This window comes from Sitophilus oryzae, unplaced genomic scaffold (assembly GCF_002938485.1).
Source record: "Sitophilus oryzae breed Bouriz unplaced genomic scaffold, Soryzae_2.0 scaffold_359_pilon_pilon, whole genome shotgun sequence".
NCBI lineage: Eukaryota > Metazoa > Arthropoda > Insecta > Coleoptera > Curculionidae > Sitophilus > Sitophilus oryzae.
In genome coordinates this window covers 2025057-2040719 of record NW_022146928.1, presented here as the reverse complement: position 1 = coordinate 2040719, position 15663 = coordinate 2025057, and the positions used below count along the sequence as shown (strand labels likewise).

The 15663-nt window shown below is 33.9% G+C and overlaps 1 protein-coding gene across 4 annotated transcripts in view; it reads left to right on the top strand.

The window, feature by feature from the left end:
* LOC115885059 (tau-tubulin kinase homolog Asator) overlaps window positions 1-14807 on the top strand; it is a 94943-nt gene extending 80136 nt beyond the window's left edge. For 3 of the 4 annotated variants that reach the window (XM_030903820.1, XM_030903822.1, XM_030903823.1), the window contains exons 19-20: window positions 3921-4110; window positions 12791-14807. In XM_030903820.1, coding sequence (XP_030759680.1) covers window positions 3921-4110; window positions 12791-12945 — 345 coding nt within the window. In that variant the 3' untranslated portion in view covers window positions 12946-14807. Of the gene's footprint in view, window positions 1-3920; window positions 4111-12693 lie in introns of all 4 variants that reach the window. The other variant, XM_030903821.1, reaches the window with a different exon arrangement.
* Window positions 14808-15663: the final 856 nt, after the last annotated feature.

Below are 15663 nucleotides of genomic sequence, written 5' to 3'. Positions count from 1 at the left end.
CCACTCGACGCAGACAAGATACATTTCGTGGTGGGAGACTTCAATAGCCACAGCAGCCTATGGGGTTACCCTGACGACGACAGGAATGGGGAGGCCGTGATTCAGTGGGCAGATGCAAGCAACCTAACTCTTTTGCACGATAATAAATTACCAGCCTCTTTCAATAGTGCCAGATGGCGGAGAGGATATAATCCAGACTTGGTGTTTGTGAGCGATCGGATAAATCTTCAATGCGTCAAGGGAGTTTGCCCACCCATCCCAAATATACAACACCGGCCAATTATGTGTCAGGTTATGGCTATGTCTCGTCCACATAGCATCCCTTTCAGGCGCAGATACAACTTCCAAAAAGCCAACTGGACCAAATTTCAGAAACTATTGGATAACGCTGCGGACACACTTGCGCCCGTCCCGATCTCCTATGATAGCTTTGTGGGCATCGTTAAAAAATGTTCACGACTCTCTATCCCTAGAGGGTGCAACACTCATTATATCAAAGGCCTAACAACAGCGACAAAAGCCCAACTACAAAAATATCTAACCCATTTTGAAGCCAACCCCCTGGGGGAAGACACGATAGAGGCGGGCAAACAACTAATCACCTCTATATCCGAGGCCAAGAGAGAGAGTTGGATCAAGTTGATGGAGGAGCTTGATATGAGCGTAAGCAGTAACAAAGCGTGGAGACTATTAAAGCGTTTAAACAATGACCCAACTCAGTCAAGAGCTCATGCCAATGTAACAGCAGATCAAATAGCCACTCAGCTCGTAAAAAATGGCAAGCCAAACCAAATGCCCCCCAAGAAAGCAACCAGTACCAGTATCAACCGAATAGAGGATGAAGAAACGTCCAATCTGTCCACTCCCTTTATCATGGAAGAGCTGAACATCGCCATAAAGAAATGCAAACCTCGGAAGGCCGCTGGTCCAGACGACATCCTCACTGAGCAGATCAAGCATTTCGGACCAAAAGCAAAACAGTGGCTATTGGACATGTTCAATGTCTGCCTACAACAGTGCAAACTCCCTAGTATCTGGAGAAAAGCCAAGATCATAGCGGTCCTCAAACCAGGCAAAGAATCTAATGACCCAAAAGCTACCGTCCGATATCGCTGCTGTGCCACACGTATAAAATCTTTGAAAGATTATTATATAACCGCCTTTCACTTGCTGTGGATCCGATTCTCATACCGCAGCAGGCTGGATTTCGCCCTGAAAAAAGTTGTACGGCACAAGTGCTCAATCTAACTCAGCACATCGAAGACGGTTTCCAAGGGGGATATATAACGGGTGCCATTTTCATCGACCTCACAGCAGCATATGACACCATCAATCTCCGACTCCTGATGCAGAAGATATATCATACAACCAAAGATATTAATCTTACAAACATCATCAGGAACCTGCCCCAAAACCGGAGATTTCTGGTGGAGGGAAAACGAAGTAGGTGCCGAAACCAGAGAAATGGTCTGCCACAGGGAAGCGTGCTGGCACCGCTACTCTTCAATATCTATACCAACGACCAACCCCTCCCTGAAGGCACAAAAAGCTATATATACGCAGACGATAGGGCAATCACATCACAGGGGAAAACATTCGAAGAGGTCATTCGAAGAGGAACAACGTCTGAGTGCGGCCCTAGCACAATTGGATTTGTACTACCGACATAACCAGTTAAAGCCAAATCCAACAAAAACGCAGGTATGTGCCTTCCATCTTAAGAATAAGCAGGCCGGCAGAAAACTACAGATCGAATGGAAGGGAGTACCATTGGAGCACTGCCCTAACCCGAAATACCTGGGCGTAACACTGGATAGGGCATTAACATTCAAGCGACACTGCCTCAATACAAAACTTAAAGTGAGCGGAAGAAATAACATAATCCGCAAGCTGACAAGTTCTAACTGGGGAGCCCAACCTAAGGTTCTAAAAACGTCAGCACTCGCTCTATGTCACTCTACCGGCGAGTATGCATGCCCGGTTTGGTATAGATCAGCGCACGCAAAACAAGTTGATGTCGCCCTCAATGAGACAAGCAGAATCATCACCGGATGCTTAAAGCCAACACCCCTGGACAAGATCCACCATCTAGCTGGCATCGCCCCCCTCCTGCCATCCGTAGAGAGGCAGCTGCACTCAAAGAACGATCCAAAGCAGCAGCAACTGAACGCCACCTACTCTACGGCATCCAACCCGCTCATCAGCGATTGAAATCAAGGCAAAGCTTCCTGCGATCGACAGAAGACTACGAGGAACCTAGAACCAATGTGGACCTTTGGGAGAAGACCTCAAATCAACATTGGATGGAGCCGAAGGAACAATTGGCACCAGGAAGCGACGAAAACTGGGAAACTTGAGAGCTCTTAACAGACTGCGTACGGGCACAGCGAGATCGAGAGACACTCTTGCCAAGTGGGGCTACCATGTGGACTCCAACCTCTGCGAATGTGGAGCACTACAAACCACCCAACATATGTATACTTGCCCACTGTGCCCCGCCAAGTGCACTATAGAGGACCTTATGGCAGCAAAGTCGAACGCAATTGACGTCTCCCGCTTCTGGGCAAAACATGTTTAGTTTCCCGTCTCTTCTTCCCTCGTTCTTCCGCTTCCCGATGTTTATACATGATATGTTTGTTTTATATCTATGTTTTAATGTACTGTGGTTTCATGTATAACTTTTGTGTTTGCAATTTTACTTATTGTTATTATTATTATTATATGTAATTATTGTTGTTATTGTTGTTGTATGTGATATTATATGTATATGAAATGTAATCTTGATGATGCTTCTGACACGAATAAATAAATAGTTTCCGTAACAATATAACATTGTGACTGTTTCGACCATGTTTCTACCTCAGTGTTCTAGTTTAGATATTAGTCATCATTCTTCTTAGATAGTTATGTCATTTTGTCTGACATTTATTTATAGGGGCTAAAGTTTGTCCAGCGGGAGTAATAAAATTTAAAAAACAGATAATAAAATTTACCTCTAAGTTAAAATGACAGACAACTGTCACTGTCATGTATCCTCCCGTTAGACAGACTTTACAATATATATTAAGCATAGATAAAGGAAATAAATTTAGATTGGAATGCCCGTCAAAATTTTAGGTCGCGAAATTGTTTTGGGTTGCGACCGTTGTACGCGATCTGGCGCTGCTATAACGGTTGCTAAGAACAACCGCAAACAAAAACAGAAATTATTTTCTCTTCATAACTCTTGTCAAAGTCAGAATCTTCAAAAGTTATAAAATCTTTCAAAATCTAAACCGCTCTCGTTGAAAAAATTCCGAAAAGTGTTTAAAGCGTCCATTTTCAAAGTAATTATTGCTATTTTGTGAGTTTAATTTAAGTTTTATTTACTAAAACCCGTGATTATTGTGAAAAAGTGGCATTAAACACTTAAAAAGCTGTGCTGTGAACTGTGAATTGCAAAAACCATCGTGAATCGTAGCATAACGTCGGTTTCCAATGTTTCATAGGTGTTTCATACGTGTCCTTATATAAAATAAAGTTTCTTGTATGCAACACACTGTATTTATTTATATTATTATTTTTACTATTATTTATATATAATTCCGGAAAAAGCCGAACCGCTCCGAAATTTTCAAAAGCTTTGGGTCACGACCGTTGCAAGAATAACGCCAAATAGTGTTTACATTGTCCTTGTAGGCACTTTCCAAACTAAACTTGTTTCATTTATCTATGGTATTAGGTTTTTTCTCTAGGTGGTAAATTTCGTTTTTATTGTATATGTATATCGGTTAAAGGTCTTTTGGGTCGGGCTCTAAAAGTTTTATTTTTTTCTAATGTTCTGCTTTTAAAGGGTTGTTAAAATAGACAGCAGAAAACATCCGATTTTAATTATCCGTTAAAATAAAAAGAGTAAATTAATTTTAAAATTTCTGTTTCAGATTAGTCCGGCATTAGATGGAGGGAGAATATCAAAGATTCCAGTGTCCGTTACTGGAGGTCAGCGACTGGCCAAATGCATGTCTTGGTCTGGAGATTTGACTCCCGGTCTGAGACGACGTAGACAGAACGAGAAATACGTAACGGATCCGAGCCAGCTAAATCTTAGGTTTAAAAGGCATTCTGGAAGCGGTAAGAACTCCTAATTTATCAAATAATATGCTAAGTATAAAATAGTATGATTTATAAAATAATAAACTCACCAGGTACCGTCAAACATTTTTATTTACACGGTATCCGAGAATAGTATGATTATATTTTGGTAGACAATTTCTAACTCGAATTCCCAAGGAACCTCAAAATAGAATTCCAGTTAGAAAAAATTCTAAATCCATTTCAAAAGGATTATTTGAAAAAAGAAACAACTCTGAACATAATACCGGGCGTTTCTCAAAAGTGGTTCTCCCCTAGAACTTTTTTTAGATAAAAAAAACGATATTTCATATGTTAGTATAATATAACAAAAATTAGGATTGATTGACGTATTCAATTATTTTCGGCCACTTTCTGTTTCACCGGAAATGACCACCACTTTTGATTTTTAAATGACATCATTGATATGTTTTACTTTATTCGATAGAAAATGACACTCCGAATAGAATGGCATATCATATGTCAACTTTTGACATTTTCGAATGTGGTTTATTTGCAATTGCAACATGCGAAATACCAAGTGTGGTATCAAAATATTCGTAAAAAAATGCTTTTTCCAAATATGCTAACGAGCCACCCTCGTTCCATTTGAAAAAATTGAGATATGATTAAAAATACGATTTGGGCATCTTTTAACTGACCAGGACAAGACACTAAAAACATTAGACGATCAAATCTATTTTTCGAAGGCTCCTTTATTAAAAATTAGTGTTTTTAATACAACCATGGCACTCTAGATTGAAATATAAAATACAACTTTGCTTTAAGGCGAAAATGTCAAAGGTTGACATAAGATATGTCGTTCTATTCAGAGTGTCATTTTCTATGGAATAAAGTAAAAAAATATCTAGGTTGCCATTTAAAAATCAAAAGTTTGGTTAATTCTTGGTTAATAAGTTGGTAGTAATTTCCGCTGAAACAAGAAGTGACCGAAAATAATTGAATACATTGATCAATCCTAATTTATGTCATATACTAATATACCAAATCTCGTTTTTTATTGGAAAAAATAAAAAAGTTATAGGAGTGAGCCACTTTTCAGACGCACCCGGTATAGGTATACCGGGTGCTATTTTTTCTACCCAAAATTTTTTTATTTCATATTGATATTTTTTAATCCGGCATATTTGTGAAAATTATGTGTTGTAAAAAGTTTACATATAGTTTTGCGAAAAGAAAATGTTTTTATACTAAGATTTGTGTTAATTGTACAGAGATATTCTTAGTAACCTTATCAGCCCATCTGCACTCATGTCTACATCAACAGAACCTTAAAGGTTGTAATAAATAAAATAAATATAAACATAGGAAAAATAATATAAACTCTATTTTTATCTGTATTTAATTATTGCAATCATATAATCCCTCAGTGTCTTTTAATCCTCATATTATTTCAAGTAGACATACAGCTTAAAAATAAAGGTCTGAGATTTTTATCACTACCGGATAAAAACAAACAAATAGTGAAAAACACGAGATTCACTTGAAATCGATAAGTTTTCAACTAATTATGTTTTGTGATACTTATAAGTATCACATTTAAGATATACTTATCTCTGTTTGTATTTTCAGAGCTAACCGGAGGAACATAATAGCAAAAAAATCTACTATAAATATATAATATCTATATAAAGGGTGGTCCAATAGAAGTTTGTAAGTTGACCGCTAGGGTGAATATTAGAAACACAATTGAAAATATGTTATCTTAAATTTTCCAAATTGAAAATGTAAGCACTATATTCTTCAACTACGTATGCACTTGTTGTTCTAGACCATTTTTATTAGTGATGTAAAAATTCTAAGTAATCGTTACAAAGTAACAGTTACTTAACGAGGACTCGAAGTAACGCTTACCATTTGAATTTAGGGCTCGTTACTCGTTACTAAGCTAATTCGTTACTTTTGCGCTGGTCGTAATCCTTGGAAATGCACGAAGTGAGGACTCGAAACTCGATACTGAAATATTCGTTACTTCGACGTAGGTATAGTTGTTATCAATATGTTTATGTTTAAAGTGTTGACTTGACGCCGGCCGGTGTTTTGGATGGCAAATGTGTGATATTTGTATTACAATTATTATGGGGATTGGCTCATGCCCACCCGGCGATGCGGCGGTCTGTCCCTTTGCCCTTTGTTGTTGCTTTTTATTTAGGTAATTCCGCACGTTTTTTCAATTTTAATTGAAATAAGTAATATAAAATATTATTTAGGGGTAGAATGTGTTTTATTTTTTGCCTTATAGTTGTTCGATGGACGAAGAATGGAATTGTTTATTTAGATTAATATGTCCTAGATATTAATTAAAAATAGATTCACGTTATTCACTAAAAATATTAACATCTAAAAAAGCAGAGCAAATATTTTTTCTCTTCAAAAAAGAATAGATATTTAGACATTTACACTGTAAGAAAATCTACAAAATAAAAATAGTAATTTTTAGTAAACACTGCTGCATTAATCCAAAGGACTTTTTTGAAGAGATGAATCCGCCACAGAGGAATAGACATTTTTTAAATATTTTTACATTTTAACAAAAATATATACATTTTTTATATTTTTACTCTTTAATGTTTGCATAATTATTAATGTAAAATGATACAAAGAGAGAGAGAGGGAGAAATAATTTATTAATTACATATTTTCTTTGTTAGATCTGTTTTCTTTTATTTTTAATTTTATTAATACTTAGTGATAACATATCATTATAAAAATATTATACATATTATTAAAAACATATTATTCAGTACTTGAATACCGAGTATTGAAATTATCCTATTAAGCTCTTACACTAGAAGAAAGTAGAAACCCTTTATAGGTTAAACCGAGCACGCAACGAAGATCGCCGCGCACAATAAGTAACGAAGTTCCAAGTCAAGCCCAAATCTTCCAACCTGTACACAAACAACGATTATAAAGTAACGATACTAATGCCCACTTGCACCGTTTGTTTAAACTTTGTTTAAAGGCTAAACACTGATTAACTATATAGTATTTTATTATAGTAATCACTGTTTAGCCTTTAAACAAAGTTTTTACAAACGGTGCAAGTGGGCATAAGTACTAAAGTAACTAAAGTAACGAGTCCTATCACCAAAAGTAACTAGTAGTTACGAGTCCATATAAGTAACTAAAGTTTACATCACTAATTTTTATCAGTTGTCTGAAAAAAAAAAGTGTGAGCTGGAATACTTGACATTCAAATGTTAATATCTCTTATTATTTTATCACACATTAAACCAATGAATACAGAACAACAAACAAAAAATTGGCGCCGGGAGGCACGTATAGTCGACCATACTAAAATATGTTAATAAAAAGTTGGTAGGCAGTTCTTTTAGTTTCAAAGTAAAGGAACTTTTCCAATTTTTTTTTATCTCAAAAATGCGACTTTGGCTGATTTTGATATTATTACAAATTTTGTTACAAATATTATTCCTAATCTTAAATTGAAAACCGCGTTTCGCTAGCTACTGTAATTTTGGAGTTACGATTTTAAAAATTTTTAACCCCCTCCCATACCCCCTTACCAACCCCCCACCCCCTTCAAAAACTAATGGCCAGATTCTCGGGTGCTACAGTATTTTTCTGCCAAATTTGGTTAAAATCGGTTTAGCGGTTTTTGAGTTATCGTGTTACAGACAGACAGACACCATGAAAATATTTTGTATTTAGGTCATTTATGACCCAAATAACTCATTTAGAGTTAAATTAAAAAAACTTTTTTTTTGTCGATCTTAATAGCCTACCATTGGTACCTATTGGTATGGTCGGCTAAAAATGTAATATACAAAATACCATGTGAATGCGATAAATTTTACATGTTTGAAACATCTAGACCCTTAAATATTCGAATTAAAGGACATAAATATTATTTAAGAAAGGGAAGATTTTCACAAAAACCTTTTGTTTTCCCTCCTGTTCTCCTTTATACATTTTGATTTATTAATTATTTACGGTTAATGTTCGACCCGACAAAAATTACTATCATTTATCATTTCGAAAGCCACTATGATACTTTTTTTCGATCATGCGGTATCTTAATAATATCAGTAGTATAATATAATAAAATATATAGATATTGTATAAAAATTAAGAAATATTGATAAGAATATGAACATTATTTGCCAATCATCTTCATCAATACTTTATATTTTACATCGAGTTTAACAGCTAATTAAGTACTGTTGATATAGAGCTAAAAAAATAAATCTTATAAGTTTAGTGCCTAAATTAGATTGTAAATTAAAAGAACACACCACAAGTTCAAAGAATAATATTACGATAAGATTAAGTATGATTTGCGAGAAATCTTTTGAAAGAAATCTTATTTTTTCACTAAGTGATTAGGAAATGTCTATACCTAAATGATATTAAGATATAAATATTGTAATCGATATTGCAATTATTATTAAAATAGATACTTAATACTGTTTTTTTAATGTCAATTTCAACAAGCCTGAAATAAATATTAAAGATCATGAGGTCTAAAATATAAAACTAGTTTGTTTTAAAAATACGGGATATTTAAATATTTAAAAAAGATCGATTATTATTAGGTATGCAGCAGTATAACAGTGCTAATATAAAATCCACGAGCAACCATAGTTAGTGTAGTTAACATTAATCTCTCGATTATTGTTAACAAATTGTAACAATATACAGGGTGTAGAGTATATAGAACTAGGGGTCCCTATGTTTTGCTAAGCGTTTTAACATACCTTTAACCACCATCTCCACCCCTACATAACTTTTAGTAGAAATATTTTCCAACTTCTTCGATGACTGATTTTTTTTTTAGTAAAATGGTCCTTCTAGTATTTACTACATTTTTGTCTCTTGCAAAACACCCACATTTTTTGAGAAAAAAAGTGTTTTTCCGAAGCTTTTTTTAAGTCAAAAAATATGTCTTATCACATCAAGTCTATATGTCTTATCACTAATAATGTAGCTGACGAAAATATGGAATGCTATATTAGTATCACAAATAATTTTTGACAATAAAGGTACATTCAGGCTGAGAGCGTCGAGCGTCGCGTCCGCCCCATTGAACTCGAACCCCGACGCTCAGCGGACGCTAGCGCAACGCCAAACGCGACACTGTCTGCCTGAACGGTCTAATTTAAGTTAAGTGAATTGACACTTAACTTTAAGTCAATCAACATCAAATTTGCCGAAAGCCTCGTACAGATATCCTTTTACCTGTCAATTTTGCGTCAGGTAAAACGGGAGACCGTCTACAAAGCTGACGGCAGTTCTCAAGACGGTCGTCCGTCTTAGCTCCCTCTGCATACAACGTTTTACCTGCGGCTTTTTATTTGTATTGTATTTAGTCAGAGAAAAATCCATGGAATTTTACTACAAAATTGTATTTATAGTTTAAATTTCATTTGGAAATACGCAAAAGCTAAGGACCGGCACCCACCGTGCGGTTAATCTCTGGGGTTATTTTTTTGTTTGGATTGCACGCGAAATACTCGTTTCGCGTGTACCGAAGTTTTATTTTTAGTACACGTTAACGTGCACTTACTAGTAGAGACAGTGTTGAAAAGCAGCAGTTTCATTTTAGTTAGAAACTGGTTGTAGTGTAAACTAGTTTGCAACTTTTGTCTCAAAATAGTCGCACTGTGGGCGTTCGGCCTAATTGTGTAAATTCTATCGCTTGGTAATAATTATTAAATATCTGTAAACAATTTTATAAAAATATTAGATTTTTAAAAGTCTCTTATTAAGGATGTTGTAATATATCGATGTTATTTTTCGTAAATCTGCATTCTTAAATCAGTACGTAACACTGATTTAAGCATAATTTAGTTTAATTAAAACGTACTATTTTTTCTTTACACACATGGTTTGATACACTTTGACTGAACAGGTGAGACTGACAGGTAAAACGTTATTTGTAGACGAGGCTTCACGTTTGCCTAATTTGTGGTCTAAATGGCCACTAAAAGAACACCTGTATCTGTTATACCGTTGATTGATGGAATAAGAAGATGCCCAACCTTATGGGCGATTTCGTGACACAAAACATTTCCTAAATGTAACTGGCGTTATCGTTACATGTCCGAGATTTAGTTTAGCTCTGTGCCGCTGCGCGCTGATTTATTATGATAGTCGTTTACAGCGCAGCAGCTAAAGATACTGTACCGTAGTTCTGCTTTCAGTCCACAGAGTGGGTGGTTGCCGGAGACAGTGTTGCCAGAACTACGGATTATTCCGTAGATCATTAAACAATTTAATATAATATATGGATTAAATAAAGAACGTGATATATTCTATATTTAACACGAATAGATTTTCAATACATAAATGCGGATTTTTCATCCAAAGATATTTTTGTCAAACGTATTACAGATATTACACATTTTAATATGGCAACACTGTCGCTTTCAGTTCTACATGGTCTCCGATATGTCTTCGCTAGCCGAATTAGAAAAAATGAGTGTTTTATGCTTTGGCCGTAGAAGGAGTAGAGGCTATGAACTATGAACAGCATTTGAAACGTAAGGGGAAATCAAATCAGCGTTGTCACGAATTTGCCCATTAGGTTGCGTATCTTCCCAATTCTTTCAATCTTATATATATACAGGGTGGCGCACCTCATTCGCCTCGGTTGATTATACGAAAACGAAAAGATGTAGAAACGAAATGTTTTATGAGGCAATGTGCACAATTTAAAATTATTTTGAAATGTACATGGTGTTTCAGAACTAAGATCCATTCCAAAGTTATATTTTTTCTTATGGAACACCCGGTATTTTATTTCATTTTTGGATTCTTGCGCCCAAAAAAAGGTATTTATTATAAGGGTTGCGAAATATGTTTAAAATCTTTGATTTTTGAGATATTTAAGAATATTTAAAAATGCATGCTACATTAGAATAGACTATTAACACCCTGTACATTGCTTTTCTCAGAATTAATTCTTGTGCTGACTTGTAAGCCAAAGAAATAAACTTTACTGAAAAATTTAATTCCTTCGTTTAATGTATACAGGGTGGTCTATTTTAAATATTTATTTTGCATAAAAACTTTGTTATTTCAAATACAACACCCTGTATTTTTTCAAATAAATCGAAGCAGATTCAACTGCTCTATCAAACTATATTAGGGTTTCCTATACCTATCTAGCTCAGATTCTGAGTAAAAAGCGATTTTTCAATAAAAGGGCAATCAAGATGGCTGGTGTAGCTATGGCAATTTTCTGGTTAAAGCTAGTAACTCTTTTCAAAATCGACATTAGTATGTGGACATTATTATTTAGATTTATAACAGTTTACTTAAATTTAGCTACAATAGTTCAATACTTAGTAAACTTCATTATTCATTATTTTATCAAGAAAAATAAAGCAGTATCTGCTGGCGGAACGAATGGATATGTTACTAGTGATTTTATTTTTATAAAATTGTTTCTTCGCCTCAAGAGCCTATGCTCAAAGATATCCAAATAGGAATCTTCCTGATAAGCGTTCCTTGAAAAAATACTTTTCTATTTCGCAGAGCATGGTAGTGTGGTTTATAAAAAACCTATTAGGCAGAAACCTGTCGTTGGAAATAAAGAAAATGAATTTGCCGTAATTGGCTCTTTTATAGAAAATCCATAGATCTACTAGTGATCATAAAATAAATGAGAGAACTACTTCTTCGTTTTTATTGAAAGAAAAATAATATTTAATAAATATTATTTATTAAACTACTGTAGGCAAATTAAGTAAAAGTAAACTGCTATACATTTAAATAAAGTCCATAAACTAATTTCGATTTTGAAAATAGCTACTAACTGTCACTAGAAACTTGACATCAGCCATCTTGGTTCCCATTTTATTGAAAAATGGCTCTTTATTCAAAATCTGAGCTAGATAGGTATAGGAAACCCTAATACAGTTTGAAAGAGCATTTGAATTTGCTTCGATTTATTTAAAAAAATACAGGGTGTTGTATTTGAAATAACGAAGTTTTTATGTAAAATAAATATTTAAAATAGACCAGCAATTTTTGATACCCCTGTATACATTAAACAAAGCAATTAAATTTTTTAGTAAAGTTTATTTCTCTGGCTTACAAGTCAGCACAAGAATTAATTCTGAAAAGCAATGTACAGGGTGTTAATAATCTATTCTATTGTAGCATGCATTTTCAAATATCTTTAAATATCTCAAAAACCAAAGATTTTAAACATATTTAACCCTTATAATAAATACCTTTTTTTGGACCCAAGAATCCAAAAATGAAATAAAATACAGGGTGTTCCGTAAGAAAGAATACAACTTTGGTATGGATCTTAGTTCTGAAACACCCTGTACATTTCAAAATAATTTTAAATTGTGCACATTGCCTCATAAAACATTTCGTTTCTACATCTTTTCGTTTTCGTATAATCAACCGAGGCGAATGAGGTGCGCCACCCTGTATATATAAGGTTATATTTTTAGTTTGGTTCTTATTTTTTAAAAAGTGTACACGTACCATTAAAATTTATATTACCATCCTAAACAACGCCATTTAATTTCATTATATCGCTGTTCCCGTCCTTTGCATCCTGACCGCACCCTTTTATTTCAGATTTCCACCAATACCTTCTCCCTTTGGCTCTACCACGCATGCTGCTCCCCTTTCTAGTACTAAGAATGCTGATCCAATGGCTCTGGTATCGTTTTAGGTGTAAGAGCCAGAGGCATATCTAACTGCCTAATCGACGCCCCGGAAAGCAGCCCCGAATCATCGGAAGGGCCACCACCTCCACCGCCACCTATCGCCGGCGACTCACCGTCAGACCCGCAAGCTAGAATTCGAAAATACAGACCGGTGACGTAGTGTGACTAGATGGAGGAAAATAGTCTTTAATCTCGATAATTGTGATTGGCCGAAAGGAGTGACTTATTTAATAGACACACCTTTCAGTTCCGATTAGAAACAGGAGTTGTAAGTTAGGGCAGATAGGTCTATTTTTATTTTTTTTAATTGGCTTTTGTTGTGTTGGGAGTTGAAAAGTAAACCAAGTGAAATTAATATATAAGAATTGTATTGAATACAAATAGACCTTTATTACTTAAAACTTCTAGAAAATCTATACAAACGACGACTCCAAACCCAACGCACTTTAGACAGATTTTTTGCATAATAAATTGACATTACTTGACGCTGGTTCTTTGCAATATTGTAACAAGTTGCATCTTAGTAAATATTCACATCTGGTCTCAAATTTGATAGGCTTTAAATAAGTGATTTAGACTTAATTAAATTAATTAGAGGTTATATTAGTTTGGATATCGAAAACTATATGAGTTTGTAAAGTAACTTCTGATTTCGACTATGTTTAATGTCATATAGATAATTAATCTGGCATCAGTAATACCATTTGAAAACTATTTTTATTAGATTTATTAGATCAGACAAAAAGTAGAAGTCATTTTAACAGTGTAACTTCAACAACAAAATGGGCTGTCTAGTTAAACAAAATTAGTAATTACATAAATGAACAGTAATGATATTAATGAACACACAGAAACAAACAGCGTGCGATTACTGACATAGAACAACAAAGTAACTATGTATATTAAATACATATATTTTGACCCTTATTCATAGTTTTCGCAATATGGCAGAATGACATTTGTATAATGCTTAAATATATTGAAATTCGGGCGATGTATGTATCTTAAAATATTTAGGCTTTTTATAGCTTTCTCATATTGAAAAATAAATGTCAAAAACGGGTTTATGAAATATTCAGGGGTAAGATGCACTCCTATATTATATAAATTACAAATATAGTAATTTACAAAATAGACCCTAAATAAAAGAAAATATCAAACCCACATATTTCTTATATAAATTGATTTTAGTACAGTGTTTTTTATTAATTTGTTATTTTTTATTGTAATACTATTGAAATTCTAAAAAAATGATTTGCATGGAAATTGGGTACATGTAGATGCATACATTGATATTTTTCAAAAATTGTCTTATATTTATTTATTGTTTACCATATTAATATAATAAAACACCCAACACAAAACCATTGTAACTTTGCGTTATAGGAAAGTGCAAATGACAAATATATTTTTTTAATTTATGGTAAATTAATCTGTTCGGATTAACTTTACATTTTTGTTGTGATCGTAGGTACTCGAACTTTGGCAACAATGCAATAGTTAGATTAGAATATATTAAATCAAAAGGAAAATACGCTTGCGTGACCTACATCGAATGTGTGTGTATGTTATGATTTTATTTCTTTTTTTAATATCATTATTATTTATTAATTCAACGTGCAGGGCGCGTATTGTGCAATGTTGCCAAGTTTTCAATATATGTAAGAATGCTTTGTTGAATTTTGAGGAGTGTATTCATTGTTTCTAGTCGAAAGAGTACTAAGTATTTTTTTTAAAGTACTTGATGGTTTATTCTAGTCAAACTTTAATGATAGAATCTATAAAAAAAAGAAATGATATTGACTATTTAAAATAATGCGAAATAAAGATACTCTGTATAAAATGATATTAATATTACTGAAATCTGACAAGCACTGAATACAAGAAGATATTGAATAAACTAACTATTTTTAAGCAGTCGACTTGTATTCATCCTTGTATTAAATCTGTTAAGAAAAAGAAGAATATATATACATAGATATCAACAATATACTTGAGTACATAAATAAAAAATTAGACTGCTAAGGTTGTTTTTTTTTCTGTTTTTAATTGTACCAAATTGTGTTTTTTTTTTGTTATGTTCAAGCGCTGTATTTTTTAATTATTATAGTTAATAAAAATTAAAAAAAAAGTTGAAAAACATGATGTATTTTTATTTTCTGAGGTTTTATTTACTGAACTATTTTTAAGTCAAAGTTTTTCTTGCTATGTCATACTCTGTATAGAGCTTTGTTATTCCCTGTGAAATACTATACAGATTGCTAACTGGACAGTTACTTATTGGGGAACAGAATGGCAACACTGCTTACATTCCAAATAAGTACTAAGCTAAGTCTGCTACTATAGTGGAGCGGCGAGGATAGAGGATAGCGGAGAGGTGAGCAGCGCGATTCGTTCTCTTTTAATCAAACCTATGTATTCATATGCAGGTGCGTATAGTGAAAGCGGCGAGGCGAGAGTAGAGGAAGGCGGTGCACATAGCGGTGCTAAGAGAAACAAAAATGTTTGTTTTTAATAGCGTCGAGGAGGGATCGTCAACATTCGTATAAGTTCGTCGCCACCTGAGGTATAGAAAGACCGAGGAAATAAATTTCTAAAATGCGATCAAAGCTTTCAATGGATATTCTAAAGTACTGTCTGAACTTTTCCTCATATAGTCTCAATTTAAAATAAAGACGACTAAACTCTCCGTTTTCTCTTCGATCTCTATTAGCGGGATAAATAGACCATCTTCTAATTCTTCTTTGCTGGGAATAATTATGCAAGATACAAAATTTAGCAGCCGTATTTTCGGTAAGTAAGAGCTTTCGCTTTCAATTACTTAATCGGGCCAATGTCGAATTGCTACTGAAAAATATGTCGCACAATTTTTGCTCTA